Consider the following 23,528-nt stretch of genomic DNA (forward strand, 5'->3'; position numbering starts at 1 on the left):
TTCAGAATCTCTTATCAGTGACCTGGAGAAGGGATGAGCAATGAATTATTTAAGTTTTCTGATGATACTGAGCTCTCTGAATTATTCAAATGTCATGCTACTTACCAAGACTAGAGTGTCTGGCCTACTTTAGTATTTAAAAAAAAAAAGAATAGAAAAACACTCCAAAGAAAACTTCTCCCAAGATCAGTTCTTAGTCCAGCAGTCAATGTCTCATTCATGGTGCCTTCCCCCACTGTCCTCCCTCTCCCTCGTTCTGCTCTCAGTCGCAGACTCCTCACACATGCAGGAAGATAAAAGGAAGAGAGAATAGCAGAGCCTAGATTCAAGGAGTTATACTCTCATCTCTCCCAATTTTCCTTCTGGAATCATCAGATACACACTGAACTTAGAAGGATATACCAAATGAGATAGACTTCCCTCTTCTCTTCCCCCAAGTATTAATGAGTAATAGTATCTGAACATGTACAAGCAAACAGCCTGGTATGAAAAAAAATAAGAAGTGCTAGGCATATAAAGCAGCATGAAAAGCAAGTGGAACAACCTAAAGGCCAGCAAAGAAACTTGAACTTGGCACAGAACACAAAACAGAAAATTCAAACATTGAAGCAAGGGGGAGAAATTACACTGTCAAAGGCAATTTGCTAGTTTTCAGCATCACTAACCAAACAAAAAAAGGGCCAAAGAGCAGCCAATAGCCTGAATCAGGACTAAAAATAATAATGAAAGTAAGGAAGGTCACGTTTAAGTCCATCATAAGCCAACAATAAGCGTATTACCATTTTACCATCTACAACAGACTTAGGGCTGGATATGGATAAAAAGTTGAATGTTGAGATAGCAGGAACCAAGACTGACACAGTTTGTCAGTATTGCAGTCAATGTTAATAGACTCCAGTAAAACTTCACATACACAAATCCAGTCTGAGATTAAAAATTTATATATCTAAATTATATATCTAGTGAGTTACATTCATAATCTAGGAATGTGACAGGATATTATCAAACACAAACCAACACAAACCATTTAATGATCATCATTTGATTTCCAATGAGAGATTACCTCATGTATAGACTTAACTTCTAGCACTACAGTGTCATGTAATAAGGTTAAAACCCTTAGACCTCATACAACATGGGTACTACATCTGGTAGCCTCTCAGATCTGCCTCTCTCCTCCCTCCTGTACAGCCTTCTTATACAGACTTTCTTTCCAGTTCAAATGAAGTCTTTATTTTCAACATCCTACATTCAGAATATTACCTAAAGCTGTAGCATAAGGACCATGGCTAAGAGTTTTGCTTCTCTGGGTTAATATAACTGTATTTATAATTACTGTCAGCCTTACACAAATAAGCAAGAGAACTGCCTTGGAAGCCAGGTCAAGTCTGCTGAATGAACTCCCATAAGATCAACAGAGACTTCTACATATTCAGTCCCAAGTTCAAAGCATTCTTCTTTTGACCTTGCTCTCATTAATGCAAATGAAGATAAACACGTATCAGTGTGTGACAATTTAAAAACTGTTCCGCATGGGGTTTTTTCCCCCTACGGGAAAGGAGATGAGAAAGAATAAGACACACATGACACATTTGTCACAGTCACTTCATGCACATAAAGCCTACAGATACCATTGTGATGAGGGCAGTATGGAGTAACTAAATACAGTCTGTGAAGGAAGATGTGAATAGGCAGAAACAATGGTCTAGCAATGACAGGAATAAAGAGAAACAGCACAGGAACTAAAATATACAGCGGTTGTGATACAGAGAAAACAAAAAGAAACCGGAAAAAGAACCCTACCTTGTAGACAGTGAATTTATGTGAGGTGAAAGCAGACCTAATTCTGCTTCTTACAGAGAGATTGATAGAGGCTTCCTTAAGCAGCAAGCAACAGAAAAGGGAGGCAGGTTAATTGCACAGAGCACAAGTTCACTGTACAAACGCACCCTTTCACATAGTGACTCAAAAGCCAGTTATATCAGGCTACTTAACTCTGTGGAACTGAACTCCCAGCTTCTTCAGCAAGTCTAGACTGCATCAAAAGCATCACTAAGAAGAATATCCGAGGTTACCATTTCAACATATTTCCAGTTACAGTGCACAAAAGGACAGAAATCAAGTTCTTTTTCCTGAATGAAAGTAACAGGTAAGAAATAAAAACTTAAGAATTTTCTGCTAACAGCAACTTTCCTCGTCTGCTATTAATTGCAAAATTCCCACTCCCTTCTTCAACTCAGTAGTATTTGTTAGAACTGTTGCTTGATACTCCGAGGAAAAGCTTGCCCCCGAGCAAGTAAAATACTCCTCTCCCAAACCACAGAAACACCTCAGCATTAGATAATCATCATGAGGACAAGAACATAACATATTAATTAACCTTAGGGTAATTAAACTTTTTTACTCCCTTCTAGAGTAAACAATCTCCCAGATACATTTATTCTGGTCTCTTATCAGATCACCAGGATAGGATAAATAAGGAGATAATTTTTGCTGTTAACAGTTTATCCAGCAAATTTCTTGTTCAGCTGTACGGCTTTTCTTCTCATTCAGCAAGGCGGGGAAGTAGTGAGCAGTGACTCGAAGCGGCAGTGGGGACACAGCCTTGATGCTGTGCAAGCACGGTTCAGCAACAGCCAAAACACTGGTGTGTTAGCAACACTTCTAGACACAAATGCAAAGCACAGAACCATAGGGGCTGCTATGAAGAAAGGTAGCCTCATCCCTGACAGGCCCAGTACAGACTTAAACCGAAAATAAAAATAGCTTCTCCAAGGGTAATGAAGTCTCTTCACACCAATCCATTCCACAGCTAGGCCATTTCTGGAACTCTTTTTCCCTTCTGTCTGGCATTATTCTTACAGACCTTTACCTGTGGTTTTATCTGGTTGAAGAGCTCCTTTTACATCTTCCTCAAGATAAGACACTAATATTGCTCAGATGCCCTAAACTATAACTATTATTTTTACATCATTAAAATAACAAGAAAATTCAAGATTGTCTTGGGTATAAAACTAAAGCAATACTTTACACCCCAATCCCTTTGTTTCTCCTTAAAGCAAAGTAGTAACTTCATCAGAAATTGAAATTATCAAGCTGATTTCCTTCTGGACACCAACAGTATAAGAAGTTAATGAGAATTTCTGGCAATTTATTATTCTCTTTTGATGCACAGATATTAGCTGTCAGTATTTCATGTCACAGTAAAAAAAAAAAATCCAGCCTTCATTGAATACACCAAATCATTCCTTCAAAATCTTTCTTTACTAACTAGTAAGACCTAGAAGTCTGTCTTAGCCAGTGGAAGAGAAACTCTCCCCCCTGTTCTACATTATCCTTATAATTGTCATTTTCATTCTGAGAACATTTCTCCCATTATGCCAGAGGTACTCATGCACGGTTTTGAAAAATTTATACAATGTTATTTTAAAGTAGACATAGGAAGTCTAGACTTCTCCATGCTTCTATACAGCTGCCTATAAACTCAGCTTGAGTTTTCAGACAGGATACTTAATTCAATGGACAAGAGAAAAATCACACTTACTGTGACTAAGATGCACGTTAAACAGAAATATATGTTCTATGATCTTGAGGGTCACCTCCTAAGCATGTGGCTGATTTAGATCTTTACTGAATATGTAAAAGTTTAGAACGGGGGTGGAGGATGGGGGGTCGGAAAAGGATTAGTTATACATGTTCATCCACAAAAAATGCACTCAGTTATCTTCTAAGAATAGTGCATAGCTTTGAATTATACAGTTAAAGGACGTAAGGACACATTTCTGTTTTGAGAAACAGTCAGAAGGAGAAAAGAACAGGTGATGCCAGACACCAGAGCTGGAAGACAATCTACTATGGAATGACATCTAACAGCTGAGTTTATCATTTTCACAAAAGTTTGCACCACAAAAGTTTAAGTTCAATTCCACCCGCACCACCACCACCACCCCCGAGTCCTTAGGAAACACAAAAATAAAAACCGTGGCTATATCTATTCCTATGGATAGCAACTGGTATGGCATTAAGGAAAGCAGCTTGGACGCAGAGCCATTCTTTATTAACAGCATCTAAGATGTACATTTAAACAAATGGCTGTTTTGCAGTGGAAACTGAGCATTTAAGTCTGGTGGTTTTTTGTGGAGAAAAAAAAAAACAACACACACACAAAAAAAAACCACCAAAACAACCAACCAATCAAAAAGAAAACCACAACCAAAAAAGCCTAATGCTTATTTTGCTCAAAAGGATCTGTTTCTATTTCTTCTTTTTTACTTCAGTGATGCTCCCTCACTGGATCACTCCTTGGAATTAGTAACAGTTAACATATTCTCCTGTGTTGTTCCCCCCCCTTCTTGGCATGCTGTTCACTCAGATTCTTCTCATACAGCTGTTTTCAAAAGCTACTGTTTAAGAGTAGTACTTAAACATAGTACATATTCTTTTTAACAACTTAGAATCCACTACTTAGAGTCACATACAGTATTTTACCAAGACGGAACAAAAAATTTAGCCAAAGATCTGATCAGTAAGAGATAAAACTACATGGCACTATTGATAAGACTTTGCTTATTAAATGGCAACTGGTGTAGAAATAGTTGAATCTAACACCTGTCCTCATTCTTATGACTTACCCTTTCAAAAGGCTTAATAGCTCTTTCTAGAAAATAAGAGTGTCTAAAAAAGCTAAACTAAAAAAAAAAAAATCTCTTTTTTTCAGCAAAGGTGTCTTGCAGTTGGCGGACCTAGGCTCAAAGAAAGCTATTTAACAAATATGAATTAATTCCTTAAACCAGCATATTTTGCAAGCCCCACAAGTTTCAGTTGTGGGCCAAGTCTTCCTTTAGCTTCTAAACAGAAGATGGCTGAATGCAAATCCCAGCAGGAACATGAAAGGCTGCCTAAATGCAGAACTGGGCGAACACCAAAACAGGCTTTCCTCTATAAATCGGGAGTCATTCTGAACATGGGAAAAAATCTCCTCTCAAGCCACAGCGGTGATCAGCGGTCTTTCTTTTCCAAGAACTTGTGACCAGAAGTGTGCTTTTAGCTGTAATGCAGAGCTAGGTTGAAAACCAAACAGTCTAGAGAGCTTCTGTACAGGAGGAAAAGAACTGGTGTAAATTCAGAAAGGCTCTCTTGGAGTGGTAAAGCAGAGCTTTTCCTCAGGTACCTTAGCAGGAATGGCAATTGGTGCCTTACTAAGCTTTGGTATGTCACCTCCTCAATTTACTTCGGTGTGTACCATGTAACTAGTTTAATCAGAGGCGATGAATAAGAAGGAAAGCTGTACCATTTCAAAAAGAGACACTTGGCAAAGGAAATAAAAAAACCTCACCAATGAATGAGAATTAACTTTCAAAACACCATATGTAAACTAAAATACAAAACAACACACCTCAGTGAAGTCTATGGAAAATGTTTTGTATTGCACCCTCGTTTAAATGGACACTTGACTCTTCCTAGGAAGTGCTACATTGTATCAGCATTGCAAGATGACGGCATAGGCTATGCTAATTACTGCTTAGTGTTTATAAGCTACTTTGAAGACTGATAGTGCTATTACCTATAGCACTTGATATTCTGCTTCAAAAACTCTTCCTCAAATTGTGAAGTACTTGTCTGTTTACAGCACTGTAGAAGAATAATTATACATAACTTAGCAGGCTGCTCACAGTGTAAGTCAGATCAGCTCTGTAACAGGCTTAACTCATGTACTGGATATGTAGAAGAGCTTTAATGCTACATGTTAATGAATATGGTTTTAAAAAGAAAGAGTACTAACCCTGTAGAGAGGGTGGCATTTGTCCTTGAAACACGGTGCCAAACGAGCATAGATCTGCAGACTATAGTAATAACTTGCCAGCCGGAGAGATAACGCAGAATGTAATTGCTTTTCAAAGCATTTGTTGGCATCTACCACCTAGGAGAAAGACACCATTAATTTAGATGAAAGAATTAGAAAGCATACAACATTAGGCACGCAAACTTTCTAAAAATCTACTTTCTGTCATTTAGATATAGCTCTGACTATGTTTTTCTGGCACAGAAGTACATCAGTAAGCTACACACAAAGATAATTCTATATTATGACATTTCTCCCCCCTTACACAAACACCTAACCAAAATGATTTTCCAGCTACAGTTTTGCTGCTTCCATGCCACAAAGTTCTTAATCATATTTTTGAGCTACGTTAGAACTGTCAGTCAGGTGGCCCAACTACTATTTTAAATAAGATCTGTCTTTTCGCCAGTGCCACTCTCATAAACCAGTCCAACAGCATTTGTTCAGAGTTTTTTTTAAATGCACCAGCCCAATCTATAAAAATGTCTATTTAAATGAATTCAAAGACTTATATTTTAAAACCCTAAGAAAATTGTATTTTCTTACGGAATTTTGAAATGCCGTGAATAGTCTTTCCTGGCAAAGACATACAGACAAAATCACAGTCAACATACCTGTGGCAGCGCAAGTAGATAGGCAAGAGACAAGGCCATATCGTTCGGTAAAGCATCACTTGCCAGTTGTAGCAGAACTGCAACATACAGGGAGCAGAAATAAAGCTTTGATTACTGACCCACCTGTCCTTGACAGTTAGCAAATGAAATGTTTTCAGTGTAACCGTATTTTATTAGACACTAGCTTGAAGCAGTCTATACATAATTAAACACTTATCAGTGCAATCCAGGAACAGATAATATGTAATTAAACTGCAGCACAGCTTTACCTTGACTTCCAGGCAGTGTTTGATGCATTAACCAAACAAGAATGAGACTATGCAGTAACAGATGCTAAACAAAGTTACTAAAATATCACCAGTACTGATTTACAAGTAAATCTTTTGCTTGTAAAATCAAGGCAGCAATGTAATGTTGTAAGCATCTGAAGATACCAACCAGAGGAACAGTACAAGATGCCTTCTCTTCAAGCCTGAGCTCTAATTCACTTATCACAGAACACAACAAATAATACTTAAAACTTCCATCTTAAATATATTTTAAAAAGGCACTACAAGCGTCATATGAAATTTTAAATAACATCAGTGAAACACCAAAACCAGGTCCTGCCATATATTGCAAACAGAACTATCAGCACAATGACATAGTCGAAATTAACCCATCAAAGAATAATTATTCTGATTATAAAAATATATGCTTCTAGAAAAACTGATACAAAAATTACCTGCTTTTCCTACATTACAGATACCAAACTTGGATTTTTGTTTAAAAAAAACCACCGTAGTTTACATTACAGAAATAGGAGAACCAATACACAGACACAATGTAAGCACCCAAGATTTTTTAATTATTAACAGGATATCTCCTTCATGCAATTATCTTCTTGTGTACTAAAGTCAAGCATCACTGTGGTTGCTACAGAAGTTCCAACAAACAATTACAGAATAGTGATTCTCGTGATACACTAAATATTCAGTTTTGGGGGTAGAGAATATCTGTTATTAGTTCCAGGGACGACTTCAAAAGTCTTATCAAACCTGGACCAGAAATTGCATAAGGAGTTGTAAGTATGCCAGGAAAATAACATTATGTTTTTCTTTTTTTACAGATTATATTACTACTGTTGATATTAGTCCTATCAGCAGAAGGCATCTTCCAGCAACTTAGCTCTTTGTTTACTTTAAGGAAGTCTCAACTACCTATATTCCCACATTACAAAACTACTCTTGAGGGCACACTGGCAAGAAACCTGGTTCCTTTACACACACAGCCCTCCAGTGAATTCTTTTTTCCAAAGAATGATTTATAAGAGGTTTGAATGACCAATTATAATTTCCAGATTACCATTAATTTCCCATCAGCCTGAAGTGAATTTACATGCTAGCCTTCAGCCTGATAAGTAAACTGAATTTGTGTGACAAGTCATCACAGAGGCTGTTTGCATGGCAATGTGTCCCAGTTACTGCAAATACAGTCTGTCCAACAGCACCTATACTCTATGCTTCAAAGAGCTTTTACCAAGTTTCTTGCTGCTGACAGCTTGTTCCTGGTAAATAACTTGTATGCTGTCCAAGCAAAGGTAATAGAACTCTAGAATTTTCTAATATGAAAATCACAATTAGTTTGCAAAATTGCTATCTCCTACTCTAAGCACAAGCAAAAGTTAACTTTATATGTTCTTACAACCACCTCTAGCTGAACAGAAAAACTGGGAGGAGGGAAAGAAGAATGGGCCTCTGTTATTTTCTCCCTTCCTCTGGAAAATTAATGATTGCAAAGCCATGGGAATAGATAATAAATTGTGGGTTCTCTTCCAGCTTAACATCCCCCAACATGACAACTGCCACACTAGCAAAAATTTATCTTCGCCCTTCAGATAGCAATCACAACAAAGAAGCCAGTACCAACACAAGGCCAGAAAACAATATTATTTTATTCATACTCTTTCATGAAGATCAAGACAAAGAATCACAGAATAGTAGGGGTTGGAAGGGACCTCTGGAGACCATCTTGTCCAACCCCCCTGCTTGAGCAGGCACACCCAGAGCAGGGGGCACAGAAATGCGTTCAGGCAGGTTTTGAATGTCTCCAGGGAAGGGACCCCACAGCCTCCCTGGGCAGCCTGTGCCACTGCTCTGGCACCTGCACAGGGAAGGGGTTTGTCCTCATGTTTAGCTGGAACTCCCTGTGTTCCAGTTTGTGCCCATTGCCCCTTGTCCTGTCGTTGGGCACCACTGAAAAGAGCCTGGCCCCATCCTCTTGACACCCACCCTTCAGTTATTTATAAGCATTGATGAGATCACCCCTCAGTCTTCTCCAGGCTGAACAAACCCAAGTCTCTCAGCCTTTCCTCATAAGGGAGATGCTCCAGCCCCTGATCACCTTGGTAGCTCTCCGCTGGACTCGCTCAAGCAGTTCCCTGTCCTTCTTCAACTGGGGGGCCCAGACCTGGACACAGCACTCCAAATGCTGAGTATCCCAGTTGCCAGAATGTACTTAAGAAGACAAACCTGCCTCCACTGTGATCCCTTCTGAGAAAAAAAACCACCCTGTATTGTTTCAATAAATACAAATTTTCCGTGTGCTTGTGTGTAGATAAGCCTGTTTGGAAGGTAAAGTAGGGGAGAAAATGGTTTATTTCTGAAAACTGGAATTTATCAATACTTAGGAATTTTCAACTCTTTTCCCATGTGTCATGGTTCAGCCTCAGCTGGCAACTGAACACCACGCAGCCGCTCACTCACTCCCCCCCCACCCCTGTGGGATGGGGAAGAGAATCGGACGAGCAAAAGAACTTGTGGGTTGAGATAAGCACAGTTTAATGATTACAATAAAATAATAATTATAATAATAATCATGATAATGACAATAATGTTAATATAATAAAATGGAAAAGGAAGGGAAAGGAAAAAAAAAGGAAAAAAAAAACACAGAAGCACAAACGATACAACCGCTCACCACCCACCGACCAATGTTGCCAGCCCCCAAGCCGCGATTGCTGCCTCCCTCACCCAGCCAGCCCCTCCCAGGTAACATACTGGGCATGACGTTACATGATATGGAATATCCCTTTGGCCAGTTTGAATCCGCTCTCTTAGCTGTGCCCCCTCCCCTCCCGGCTGCTTGTGCACCCAGCAGAGCATGGGAGGCTGGAAAAGTCCTTGACTAGTGTAAGCGCTGCCCAGCAACAACCAAAACGTCTGTGTTATCTCAACATTTTTTTCCATGCTAAGTTCAAAGCACAGCACTATACCAGCTAGAGTGAAGAAAATTAACTCTATCCCAGCTAAAACCATGACACCATGTTTTTTTTCTTCTGCAAAGAAATGCAAAAACTGCTTTGAGTCTTCAATTGTTCATTTAGCATGTAATAAAAACTCGCTACATTAGAAGTATATATTGCAGTTAAACAACCATACCTGCAAGAATTTACAGAATCATGGCAAACATAAACCTATTCTTTGTTCTAAAATCCGTGAGGATTAATAGGCATGACTGACTTTCTTGTGTTTACTACGAGTTTATTACCTAATCCGGTTACAATGAAATACAGCCATAACCTGTAGCAACTTCCCATTCAGATCTCATCTTCAACCTCCCCACCGAATCCCTCAGGGCTATGGAGAAAGACAACTACAGTTAAACAGAGATGCACAACACTGCCTTGGCCATGCTAAGTCTGGATGCACTTATGCTGCAACTGAGGAAAGGGCATTTTACTGGACCCAAAGCGATAGGTGCTACCACTTCACCAAAAAATGCTCAGTCTACCATCTACATCCACACAGAAAGTACACAAGAAGTCGAAGTCCAAGGCCAGTGACCCTATCAAATCCACAAAAGAAGCAGCAAACATCATCTTGAGTTTCATCATGCACGCTGCCTATAGGGAAAGCGTTTTCCATTCCCTCACACCAGGAACATGACGCTGCTATAGTAACAGAAACAGAGTTTGATGCATACTACAATTTCTCCTAAGAAAATATGCTAAGTACAACGAAGGTTTATCTTCTAAATTGCGTCTTCTTCCAGGTTTGTCAGTTCTTCTAACAGAGCTGAAACCTGCTGCTGTAGCTGTCCTAGAAGACAACTAGAAGAAAAAAAATGGGATTCAAACCTCTCAGAAAAATCAAATGAAATCTGCTATATTTGTTAGTTACTAGTATGGAAGCTAATAACTCATATCAGCACTGAAGTTTCATATGGCAAAATCCTCCCACCTTACTGTAAGCCTGTAAATATGGGAAAAGCACTGAATATGCATATTTTCAAAGCTCCACAATCCTGAAAATGTTAACTGACTGCCCTGGTTTCAGCTGGGATAGATGTAATTTTCTTCATAGTAGCCAGCATGGGGCTGTGTTTTAGATTTGTGCTAAACATCTCTGCATTATCACCACTTTTTTTTAGTTGTTGCTAAGTAGCCCTTACACTGGCCAAGGACATTTTCAGCTCCCCACGCTCTGCCGGGTGCACAAGGAGCTGGGAGGGGGCACAGCTGGGACAGCTGACCCCAACTGACCAAAGGGGTATCCCACACCATATGACGTCATGCTCAGCATATAAAGCTGGGGGAAGAAGGAGGAAGGGGGTGAGTTTGGAGTGATGGCGTTTGTTTTCCCAAGTAACTGTTACCTGTGATGGAGCCCTGCTTCCCTGGGGATGGCTGAACCCCTGCCTGCCCATGGAAAGCAGTGAATGAATTCCTTGTTTTGCTTTGCTTGTGTGCATGGCTTTTGCTTTACCTGTTAAACTGTCTGTCTCTCAACGCAGGAGTTTCCTCACTTTTACTCTTCCGATTATCTCCCCCGTCCCACCAGCGGGGAGTGAGCGAGCAGGTGTGTGGTGCTTGGTTGCTGACTGGGGCTAAACCATAAGGACTTTCACGGGAATTGATAAAGCAAAGCATTAAGAAAAGGAAAGATATGGGATTCAATACTGTTAATCCAGAGCTAAATGCATTAAAATTAGCAGATTACCAATCCATTCATTTACAGAAAGCTACATTACTCTTAGGTGTAAGAACACTGCCTACTCACTACCAAAAGGTGTCATACAGCAGGATTGCTAAGTACACAATAAATACAGCTCAGTTTTCCAGATGAAAACACAGAACCCTCAGCTCCATAGCACAGTCAGACAGACTCATAAGTCAAATTCAGACTGACTATAGAACAGGAGTAGTGGAAGGGAACAGAAGTATTAAAATGGCAAAAACAGAGCAGTCTGCAAACTTAAGAGGAGGAAGATAGAGGCTCAAAAACTAAAGCTGGAATCTAAAATTTCTTTTCTTCAAGAAAAAAAGTCCCCAAAACTGAAATTTCCATCTCAAAGGCAGCCACTGAATTGTAAACCACCAGTTCCAATTACTCAAGTTGGAGCAGGAAGTATTACCAAAGATCTGCCTACTAACATCATTTGCCCTAAGAAAGCAACAAATACTTTTAATCCTTGCCTCCCCCTCCTTTAAAACAGAGGCATCAGAGCTAGAAGCCTATAGGCTTTCAGCATGCAAGAAAAGAGATCATAAATAGGGATTTTAAACTTTTTGCATTAAGAGAGCATGAAAGGAACAAAATGTGAATCTATCCTCATTTGTACAAGCTGTTGCTGACCTTTTCTAATTCACAATGATGTTACAACTGTACAGGTTACCTGTAGAAATAACACACTACTGAATCGTATACTTGCAAGACAAATATGCTGATTTTCACTAAACAGTTGAAATAAAACTGTGGCTTATGAAGAAAGTCTCACTTCAAACGTTTCTCATATTGCAAGTGATTTAATATACTCATTTTTCATGGCAGAACTTACCATGCAATAAAATATAATATGGGTGTCTTCCTTCAAAAGACACTAACAGCATGTAAATATTTAAACAGTTCATTTCTTAGACCAGCAGGAGACAGCCAAAGGAAAGAAACAATCATAGGTGGTTTTGTGTGGTTGGGTTTTGTTTGGGGTTTTTTTTGGGTTGCCTTTTTTTTTTTTTTAAGTGAAACTTTCAGTTAAGAAATTGTGAAGTATAACCTACAAAATGTAGACATTTCAGAAGACAAAAAGTTCTAGTGATTCCAGAAGCTGCAGTTAAGCAGTAATTTGCAAATAAAATACTGTAATGATCCTGCAATACTGAAAGCTGAATACACAATGGCACAGTATCTGAACATGAGAATACACAGGCACACATACAACTAACATTAACACTGGGTTGCAAATTTCCATTTAAATATCTGTACATGGTAGCATTCAGAAAATCTTCAAAAATTCCCCTTCCCTGCCCTGCAATGTTCATTTCTTTGTCAGCCCCCAAATATCAGTTTCTGCTTATTTAAAGCCAACTTTTGGATTTAAGATTTCTAGCCTTTACTGAGAAACTGATTGTAAAAATACAACTTTCTCTTGAAAACTCTGCAGCTACTTCTATCGAGACTACTTACCAAGGTAAGATGTTGAACTGGATCACAACTCATACAAAATACCCAGACAATACTTCAAATCATTGTGTGCAATTCTCCATATTGAAACCCATCCATAGATTCTCCTATATTTAGTGTATATAGCAAATAGGGGAGTGAATATACACACACAGCCATACCTTCTGTAGTTGGAAGTAGGTCTTTTCCTTTGCTCTTTGTTTCTGTCAGTTTCTCTGTTCTCAGCAATACTTCTGCAAAGCTTTCCGAAGAATTGTTCTGGTACGTGCCATAGCTGATTTCAGACTAGAGGTAAAATAAGGTAACTGACGCATGCACACTACACCCGGCAGTTATATTTAGCTCACTCACATCAGATGCTATTATCTGCCTTGGTTCCTGCATTTGCTTTCCTTTCTGCTTAATTCTGGATTTTTTTCCTACTATTGCACAAGATTTCAAGTCACACAAATAATCCAAAATCCATATTATTACTTAATAATAAGATCTCACTAAAAAATTTATACTTCAGAATTCTGTAACTGACACTTACTTCTGCAACATATGGATCAGCAATTAGAGACTCATAAAACGGATGACAGCCTTGTTTTTCCACAGTGGTATTTTCTCCAGGCCCACTTTTTAATACATCTCCAAATTCTTGGCCCTGGAAAAAATAAGTATAGTTGAACCTAGTCACAAAAAAAAAAAATGCTCATTAAAAAGCTTGTAACTGCTGTTCAGAAGGGAATTAACTGTAAATGAAAATATCATTGAATTCCGAGGAGAGAAAGGTAGGAGTCATCTTATAGAAACCAATGCTGAACGAGGTCCAGTACTCTTAAAAGAAAGAGAATTATGCTCAAAAGTGGTATCAGAGAAACTGGTATAAAAAAACATTATAGAAAATCCACTGAAACAGAAAAGGTGGAAAAGAGAATCTGAAAAAGAACAGCTTTGAGTATAAAATGACAGTATTTAAAGAGTGGACTTCACCATGCTTTCTTCCCTGAAGTTCTGCAATTTCAACTATGCTTTCCCACACTATGCTAAAAAAGCAGGAGAAAACAGATTAGAAAACAAGAAAAGGGAACAGCTTTAGACCCCTTCTTTCATTGGAATTTGCTTGCAAACAATCCCTTGATGTCTCTAGTTCATTTATCAGTTTGAGGCCTTCAGTTATGAGATACCTATAAAGGAGCCCAGCTTTTATACTAATGTATTGAGTGCGTAAACGTCTGCAGACACATCAGCAATCCCTTACATGTAATGGTCGAAGATAAGTTAATGATCTCTTCCACCACTGTCCATCACTGACAGCATGCAGCATGGCTTTTGTAGTCATAGTTGTGTTAGACAACACCTTCATGGTTTTTGATGTCGTCCAGTACAACAAATCAGCAGACTGGCTAGAGACGCTGGTTTCATCCTGTGAGCATATCCAACACACAATGGCAAGCGTTAGACACATGCTTTAAACAGGCTAATGACCTAAAGCCAAACGCATTAGAGATAAAGCACACTATGTTAATAACATATTTTAATGATTATTAATTTAAGCAACAGCTGTCAAAAACAAAAGGTAAGTTAAAAGTGATTTAAAAGTTTCAATCTGAAGTGAGTAGCGTGATCAATAGCACGTTTTGCCCCTTAGTCAACTATAACCTTGTTTCCACAATCACCAGCCGTTTTTAATTCCAAAGTTTAAGGGTAATGTTTTACATTATTGTTGAATGCTTCTGTTCAAGTAATGATCTCTCTACAAATGAGAGGATTGAGCATGCTAAAATTAATGTTCAATAATTCAAGAAAGCCGATAGTAGAGACAATCTTGTACTTGTACAGAGGCAGCATTAAGCTGAATTCTCAGTAGGGGAAATGGTAAAGAGATGTAAACATTTATCTCCACACCAACTGAAATAGTATCATCAAGATTTGAAATTCTGCAGTTGGGACTTACAAGGTACCACATACATCAAGCCTAAAAGACTGCAAAGAAGAATTGAGACCCCAGCCTATTCTCAATCCCAAACTGCTTCTGTAATACATGCATGTATACATCTACACATTATCCTGCAAAACATCTTCACTCAGTCGCACTAAACTCACATGTAAGTGAATTCTTGTAAGTAGAAGACATGTTCCACAAATGGAGCTTTCTGCACCAGCTCTTCCCCATGTAAAGCATTTAAAATACACCCATGTAGGTTGATCTGTGCTATTCTAGCCCTGAAAGGTTTGTTAACTGCATACTTTACACAGCTTACAAATTAGGCAAATACATTATTAGCATGCTAATGTAAACACAGTCTTCAGCAATAGAAAATATTTTCCTCCATACAGCAAACTTCAACAGCTTTATATCCAATGTCTCTCCCTAACAACTCTATTATTGATTTCCCCATACACTGAAGTGTATGGAAATAGAAAAATTCTACCTGCATAACTGAATGGGAGGTATTAGTTTACAACTTACTAACTCATGACAAAATTTCAGACGTGAGAGAAAAAGGATGCTAAACTATGCTCAAGTCAGTTATGTCCCACTGTAACGTCAGTGACAGATCACGTTAGCTTCAGTAAGGCAGAGTTTCACTGTAGACGAACTTATTTTTAGTACTTTTTAGTATAGTATGCAGTAAATCACTGCCTCAAGCTGACTACTGAAGTAGCAAGTCCATCTTAAATCCTTTCCATTAAGGCTTCAACATCTTTTTTCCATCTTTTCTGAAATGATATTCTGCATTTCACAGATGCACCACTAACTGAATGGCTAAACTGGGAATTTCAGCTTTTACTTCACCAAGTGAAGAAAGAGCACGCCAAGTACATCAAGTCAGAATTTTTAATCCTCCGGAAAGTAAAAAGCAACAGAAAATCCTAGGCCTGGTGGCTTGGTGGGGTGAAGAATTCCTTGTTTGTGTGTTTTTTAAATAGACCACTCTTGTGATTTATTGTACAAAAGCTTTTTGTAATTTATTTTAAATATTTTATACAGAATACTGATTTCTCTGTCTCCGCCTTCAAGCGGACGGTACAGCACACCTGATTCTTCATGCAAAGAAAATAAAACAAAACCAAAACAAAACAGAACCAGAAAAAAAACCTCCCCCATCCCAAAGCTCTCAACTGCATTTGAGCAAAATATGTTTTTTTAAATAAAGCTCCTTCAGTCGTGTGAAAACTAGTGGGCTAACTTGTACGCTGGTGTGCATGCCTCTATAGCTCTACCGCTATCAGATAAAGTCTACTGATTTTTTTCTAGAGAGAATTTCAACTCTTATGAGTGATTAGAGTCTTTTCTGCACAAATAAGAATTGTTTTCTGAAAAGTCATTCCTCTCTGTACCTGCAATAGAAACACTTTCAAGCTATAACTTTTTGCTATCCTGAATCAAACTCTCATAAAATAAATGACTTCTTGAAGATTGCTGGAGGTCTCATTTTAAGAATACAGCTTTAATTGTATTCTTTAATTGTATCTTCAGGAAGAAGTTACAGTTTGGAGGTTTTGAAGGGTGTTTGGGGAAAATTATTTTCTTATATTATTTTTTCCATGTATCTTTTTATAAAAATAAGCACTTCCGATTAAAAACAAAATAACAACTTATTAATCCTAAATTAGTAGTTTAAAAATTTGTATTAATCTAAATTGATGTAAAAAAGTGAACTAACAAATTCTCAATTACCAAGATATTCTAAAATAACAGCAAAAATATTTATATATCCACATAGGCTCATACACACACACACATATAATTTCAAGCAGTCTAATGGAAGGAACAAATAACAAAGCACGCTATTTTTTAAATAACTCTCAGAAGAGAGATAAATTAGAACACCTGCAACAGATTTTTGTTTTGGTCTTTAATGACAATTAGTCAAGGCACAAGTATCAAAAGATGCAAAAACCACACACTGTATGCACTTTATGCAAGAAGAGTCATTATGCATTATGAATATGAAGGAACAGAGCGAGGTGGAACAGATTCTGTTCAGAAGATGGAACATCAGGTATTAGTTTTAGTTTCCCTTTTTCTTTTTCCCTTTTTGGTATTCCCACTGGAAAACCAGAATTTAAAATAGTGTCTTTTACATAACTATTCATGTTTTTTCTACACTTATGTTTTGTGACTTGGAGGGGTTTGGTTTGGGCTTATTTGTTTTCTTTTTGTAATGGATGTTACAGCTAATCACAGAATCATTCAGGTTGGATCAAATCCAACCATAAACCTAACGCTAACCAATGAACCAGTCTAATTGAAAACTATAGTCCTGCAAAGATAAACCAGCCCCTAGACTATGGAGAAGATTCAGCTGAAGATGACAACACTAAAAATCAGGTGTGACTGGATGTTTAAGCTCTTATTAGAACTATAATGTCACTGGAACCACAAAAAGTAACCCAGCATTAAGCATACACAATGCCTTTGATTCAGCTGCTTACCCAGGCTTTGATGACTGTCTGAGATATATAGCAGTAATTGAGATATGATATCTGCTTGACATTTGTAGATCTGACAGAGGACGAACACTTTTTGGGTCAGTAGCTAAAGGACAGGAGGATAACTTAGAGCATCTCAAATTATTGATATCTATGATATAAGTAACTGAATCAAGCACCTAATGGCTGATTAACTGCATGCATTCTCTATGCGCCATTGACTGGATCTCCAATGACTATGACAGGAATTTGAATAGTGCAAATATAGAGTTCCATGTTGAGATTTTTCTCCTCTGTGTAAGAGTTCAGGTCACTGTAAATGAACACGATTTCTTCAGGAATTAAAGCTACCTCTTCCTGTAAAAAGAATTCTAATTTAGTTATTACAGAATTAAAACCAGTATAGTTACTAACCCACAAAACACAGCTCGTTAATTGCAAAGTAAAAAATAAAATTAATTTTTAAAAAATATCAAAACTATTTGGAACAGCAGCTGAAGCACTATTTTTGCCCTAAGGTTCCAATGACTCCAAGTGGAAGAGTTCCCAGTGCATGCTACATAAATACAACAGAACCTAATCATTTCTAACCAGCAGTAATAAAAATGCATGACATACCACTTTAATGTTTTTAAAGATGCTGTCTTTTCCCAGTTTGTCTAGTGTTTGGGAAAAATGCTAAAGCAAAGAAAATGCTAATGTTCTGTTAATTGGAAATTTTGTCTTCTTTAAGCAATGCTCAAGAAAATCATTCCTATAGCTTGAAGATAGTCTCCTCTAGAAATTATGTCTGCTTCCCTATCAAAGATTTTGGTTTCAAGGGAACTTGAAACTGCAAATTTCTCTTGTGCTGATATGTGACTGAATTATTGTAAAGTTTTCACATTCAGATATATGAAATATAATGATTTTATTTATAACAGACAAAACGCATGTTTTCAGTATTATACAGATTTAACAAAAACTCAGAGCTCATTTACAAGGCAGTTGATAGCTATTGTTTCTACTGTGTACACATAACATGGCATCTCATGACTAAGCACTATATTTTAATCTAATAATGTTAGCAATAATATTCTGAAATGCTTTTCATTAATCAAGATCCTAATTTTCTCACTTTTTTTTTTTTTTTTTTTTGAGAAGCACAAGATTAGTTGTTGAGACATTTGTAGCATACAACAAGGAGAAAAAAGGGTGGGAACTGGGAAACTTAATGTTTTGCTTAATAATAATCTGCTATGTTGAAATCATTGTAGCTTCCAGAGAGGATACTTTCCCCAATGAATTCCATGAGTTCAATCAACAATGACAAGCTGGCACTAAGATAATAAAGTACACGCTCGTGCAAATGCATTATTTCCTACAGAATAATTGCGTGCATCTTTACCATAGCAATCAGGAATTTCCTTCACAGTATGACCACCAAAAACTTGGAGAAAACTTATACTGAAGTCAATATGACTGCAATGTTAAATAACACATTTCTGTGCAATCTGTGAAGATATGTAGCCAGCTGCCATCAAGATTTCTGTAAGTTTCATGGGGAAAAAAGTTCCAGAGGAAAAACTTTAAGTAACAAAAATTAAATGAGTGTAGACATTCCTAGAGAAGAGTTCATCAAGAGAAGAATGATTGACAAGTATGACCAGCTGGTGATATAGGTTGGTATAATGGAAAAAATGGTAGTGGCAACTAATGATGCAATACTTGATAAAAGATAAGAAGTAGAAGAAGGTCACTAAAGCTTTGAAGGTGAAAAATCAATATACTTACAGATTGGTATTTTTAATGCAACAGAGAAAGGGATGCCCAAGCACATGAATACTAGAAGCAGCTTTGTCAAGATAAGGAAAATTACATTTAGAGCACCAATTTGAAAAGGTATCAGTGAATGAGAAAAAAAGAACATTTGTCAATTCCTTGAGAAAAGGATGCAATAAGTTAAGCAGGACATAGGTGAAAAGAAAGGCTTAAAACGAAAGGGCAAAAAAAAATATTATTTGTTTTTTCTTTGAAGAAACTGAAATTCTGTGCAAGACAATGAAGGTGAAGCACGAGGAATTAGCTAAAGTGGAACTATGGGAACTGCAGTTTTGCGATTCAGTTAAGTTAGAAACTGAGTTATTGAATATATTGCTCTTCTAACATTTCAGATGTCTGTAACAAAGGAAGGGTTATACAGTGACCAAATTCTTGGCTATATTTTCTCCTGTGTCATTACAAGAAATTAAAGAAGCTATAAATCCCTATTAGTCAACTGGGAGAGAACAAAAAGACAGAATTAGCAAATATACAGAACTCATTTCATAGCGTAACAGTCTGAAATATGACATGCCAAGAAGCTATATTAAAATAGAATGAAAAAAACCAAAGCCTCAATGCAGCGGCACACAAACTTGCCAGGTCAACTGTCTGCCTACCTCCAACTGAACAGACAACCAACCACAACTAAAGGAGGCAGAGGGAGGAATGAAAGATATATTGGAGAAAATAACGGATAATTTTCTGAATGTGAATTCTCCAGCATAATGAAAATTGCTTCAGATATCCAAACGGAACTGATAATGAAGTTAATTAGTGAGTTTACTCAACTCTTATAAAGCACAGAATAAGTTTCTGAATCACTTATATGCATAACTGTTCCATCACAACATACAGTCGATGGTACCTCAGCATATGAAAGGTGATGCATGACAAATTTGTTATATACATTAAAATACTGTAAACATACATATCCACACCTGCATCACAAGGTTCCACAGTTTTATTAACATCTACTTCATCTTCCTCTCAGAGATTCCTTTATCAATCTCCAGAAAATAAAAAGCATTCTTGCCAGTGAACAGACCTCTTCTTCATATCAATTACTCTAGCAGATAGATACATAGTGTTTAGCTCTCATCCTCTGAATACTGTTTTCAGCGCTATTTTACTTACCTGTCCATTTATTTTTAATATATGTAAATATGTATATGTATGTTTACATACGCATATATGTATACAAAGTATGCATGGATGCCTATACATATATTAAAAACCAGACAAAATACAGACATATTCATGGAAGTTGCTTGTTCCCATTCCAATAACACAAAGGAGACGTGGGTTTTTTAAGCCACATGGTGTTAAATATACCAAAGGCAAAGACCAGCATGCTCCAGCGTGTTCAGCTGCCACTGGTAAAAATTCCCCTGGGTATAATGACAGTAAGGAGGCTGCAATTCAGATATTTCTCAAAAAGCCAGACTATGCAACATCAGACACCTTCTTTCTTTCTCTATTCTTTCCTGTATTTCTTCAAGGTTTTTGCCACTGACAACCCCCCGAATCTGTTTATCACCTATAGAAAAACTCAAACAGAAAACAGAGGAAAAACTAAATTAACCATAGAATTTTACACTCTGAAGGGGATGAATAAGACATTATTTTCTTTCATAAATAGGTTATTGCATCTTCTTTAAAGAGAGAAAATGTACTTGCAATTGTACATGTACACACTTAAATTTGTTCAAATAACACACATGAAAAGTAGAAAGAATAATAGTAGACTTTTTTCCTGCTGCCCTATCTCTGAAGTCTCAATGTTCCTTCTGATCTTTCTCACAAAAATAACTTCACATGCAATATATAAAAGTTACAAAATATCAAAGAACTCAAAAACTTAATGATGCACAGAACAAAGGGGAAAAATAAGTTTAATTCAAGACCTTTTTTAATTAAATACATATCTCAGATTTATTTTCAAATGTCTATCTCTGCAATTGGGACAGTTCAAAAATCAAACCAGTATTAATGTGTTTTATTGTTTTAACTTTTGTTGCATTTTCCTTTTCTCCTGCCTCGGGGTGTTTTGTTTTGGGTTTGGTTTTTTTTTTTTCTGTGGTGCTAAGACTGTGTAGGAAGAAGCAATGAAAAATCAGAACAGATTAAGTATAAATACATAAGCAAAACCTTGAACTTAAAACCATCTAAGGACAGAAAAACAGAAGACAGTAGATATATTTAGTGTTGTGCATTTTATCTAGTCAACAGGTAGATGTTGCTGAAAACTCAAATTCAGCTCTTCAGCATAATGAAGACAAAATCATTATTACTTTTAAAACTCTCTTTAAAGCTTACCTCTGTATCCTTACTAATCAGCGAAGAAGGTCCCAAGTTGTTTATATTCTCACCTCCTTCTGAAGGAAGGAACTGGTAATTCACAGCCTGGTAGAGAATCTATAAACACAAAATCAATATAATCTCTTACCAGTCAAATAATTAAATGTAAGAATTATGCCTGGTGTCATAGGAAACCCAAGAAATTCTGATGTAAAAGTTTCCATGATAGAAAAACAAGGGTGCAGGGGAAGACAGGGAGAAGACCACGTAAGTATCTTTGACATCCTCTCACTGTTGTAGTCCCTAGACAAAAAAAACTGAACTTCCCTTCTCTGTGATTTTTATGCAGTATTTTTCACACAATATAAGAATTTTGGTTTTTTAATTATATGCACCCTCCTATACTACGTAGACTAAAGAACTTCCATGAAAAACATCCATTATCTGAACTGTGCTCTGAGGTATTCGGCAACTCCACAGAGGTGTTATGTAAGCTAAGTTTTGCAAGCAGAATTTCCACAGGCCATAGAACTAATGAAGGTCCACAAAAGACACTTATATATATCACCTGGTCAGCGTGACCTTCTGATAAAGTTTTTAGCATACATCTATTTATCTACAAAGACAGAGCACTTGGACTGAACACATAGAACCTTTTACAAACAGAGCTGAAAAGTGTATGCTTAGTTTATGGAGAGAGTAATTGCGGAAGAAACTGATTAAACGTGCTTTGACAGAAATCCTGACTTGGGTTTGGCTTCCTGGGGCAAGTACCAAATTAACCGTCACTGTACTTTTGCTACAAATGATAATGCACTAACAGAGAAATCAGCAACAAATTCAATCTCAAGTTTTGTGAACGAAGAAGACAGAGAACTGAGATGCAGCCTGAAGAATGCATCTGTACTCTAGCAATTGCTCCCTTCTCCCCCATTCTTCAGACAAAGAATGCAAACCCTCCAAGATGTTTTTATTACACAAAGATAAGTCTATGAACACTTGTGAACTCTTAGACAACTAAGACAAATGGGAACTCCTAAACAAATAACAGTACGTAGGCCAAGCCACAATTACACTGAAAAGAAATTTAACATTTTCACAACCTAAATTACTTCACTGCAATTTCAAATCAAACTTTTCAGAAGGTTTGCTATGTTGTCTTGCCATATATAACTTTTTTTTTAATGCTACAATTATGTGTTCTCACATATATAATTTGATCAGCTGAACACCTAAGACCTGATTCTATTAAGTCAGTCATTGCAGAGTTATTAAAGATGGCTCAGACATAAAGTTGTTGTTGTTGTTAAAACCATTACATGGTTGAAATCAGTGAGAACAGAATTTCATGGTAGAGATTACAAAAATGTAAGAATAAACATTTAATGGATATTTATGTGGACATTTAATGATATTTCATACAAGGTGTAAACAGGTGACAGAACCTGGAAAACAATGAAAAAAATTATTTAACCGCATTTGCTAACAAAATGTTTAAATCAGGTAATAAATGAAGAAATTAAAAATACTGCAGATAGAGAATACAATTGCACTCCTACTTGAGAAGTCAACTCATCTTATAAAAATGCTTATAAAGAGACCTCGTCTGTTGCAATATTAACAATAAAGTAGAAGAATAGATTAGAACAAATACAAACTTGTTGGGGGATGCAACTTAAAGGCACAAACTTGAAAATGAACCCAATTCCCTTTACTTTGGTTAGCACTGAACTTGCATGAAATAAGTTTCAGAAACTCCCACCTGGGTTTGCAGTGAACTGCTCACTCCCAGCAACGCCTCTATGGCACTTGGGGGACAGTGTGTCAGAGCAAAAGCCATGAGTTCCTGACGCATACCCAAATCATGGTAGCCTTCAGATTGCCCAAGTTGACTGCATACTTCCCAGCTTTTAGAATAACCTACAAGGGAATGCAAAACATACTTCTGAGACCGGTAAACTTCACAACTAATAGGAGGACGCTGCATAATTCTTACTGAATGGATAAAGGAGGGCGTGTGGCATTCCTGTCAACACTTATCCCCTGGGAAAGGAACCATAAAGCCTCCATAAAACAGAGATGTAACTCAACTTTAGACTGACCAAATAT

At 37.2% G+C, this 23,528-nt stretch overlaps 1 protein-coding gene across 1 annotated transcript in view; it reads right to left on the reverse strand.

The window, feature by feature from the left end:
* Window positions 1-23,528, reverse strand: part of NBAS (NBAS subunit of NRZ tethering complex) — a 187,540-nt gene that overhangs the window by 88,738 nt on the left and 75,274 nt on the right. Inside the window, exons 34-40 of the mRNA XM_064448069.1 lie at window positions 23,182-23,339; window positions 21,438-21,536; window positions 14,140-14,304; window positions 13,429-13,542; window positions 13,058-13,181; window positions 6,457-6,533; window positions 5,783-5,920 (exon numbers count right to left, since the gene is read on the reverse strand). Of these exons, the coding sequence (XP_064304139.1) occupies window positions 5,783-5,920; window positions 6,457-6,533; window positions 13,058-13,181; window positions 13,429-13,542; window positions 14,140-14,304; window positions 21,438-21,536; window positions 23,182-23,339 (875 nt within the window). The remainder of the gene's footprint in view (window positions 1-5,782; window positions 5,921-6,456; window positions 6,534-13,057; window positions 13,182-13,428; window positions 13,543-14,139; window positions 14,305-21,437; window positions 21,537-23,181; window positions 23,340-23,528) is intronic.

Source organism: Phalacrocorax carbo, chromosome 3 (genome assembly GCF_963921805.1).
Source record: "Phalacrocorax carbo chromosome 3, bPhaCar2.1, whole genome shotgun sequence".
In the NCBI taxonomy this organism is placed as follows: domain Eukaryota; kingdom Metazoa; phylum Chordata; class Aves; order Suliformes; family Phalacrocoracidae; genus Phalacrocorax; species Phalacrocorax carbo.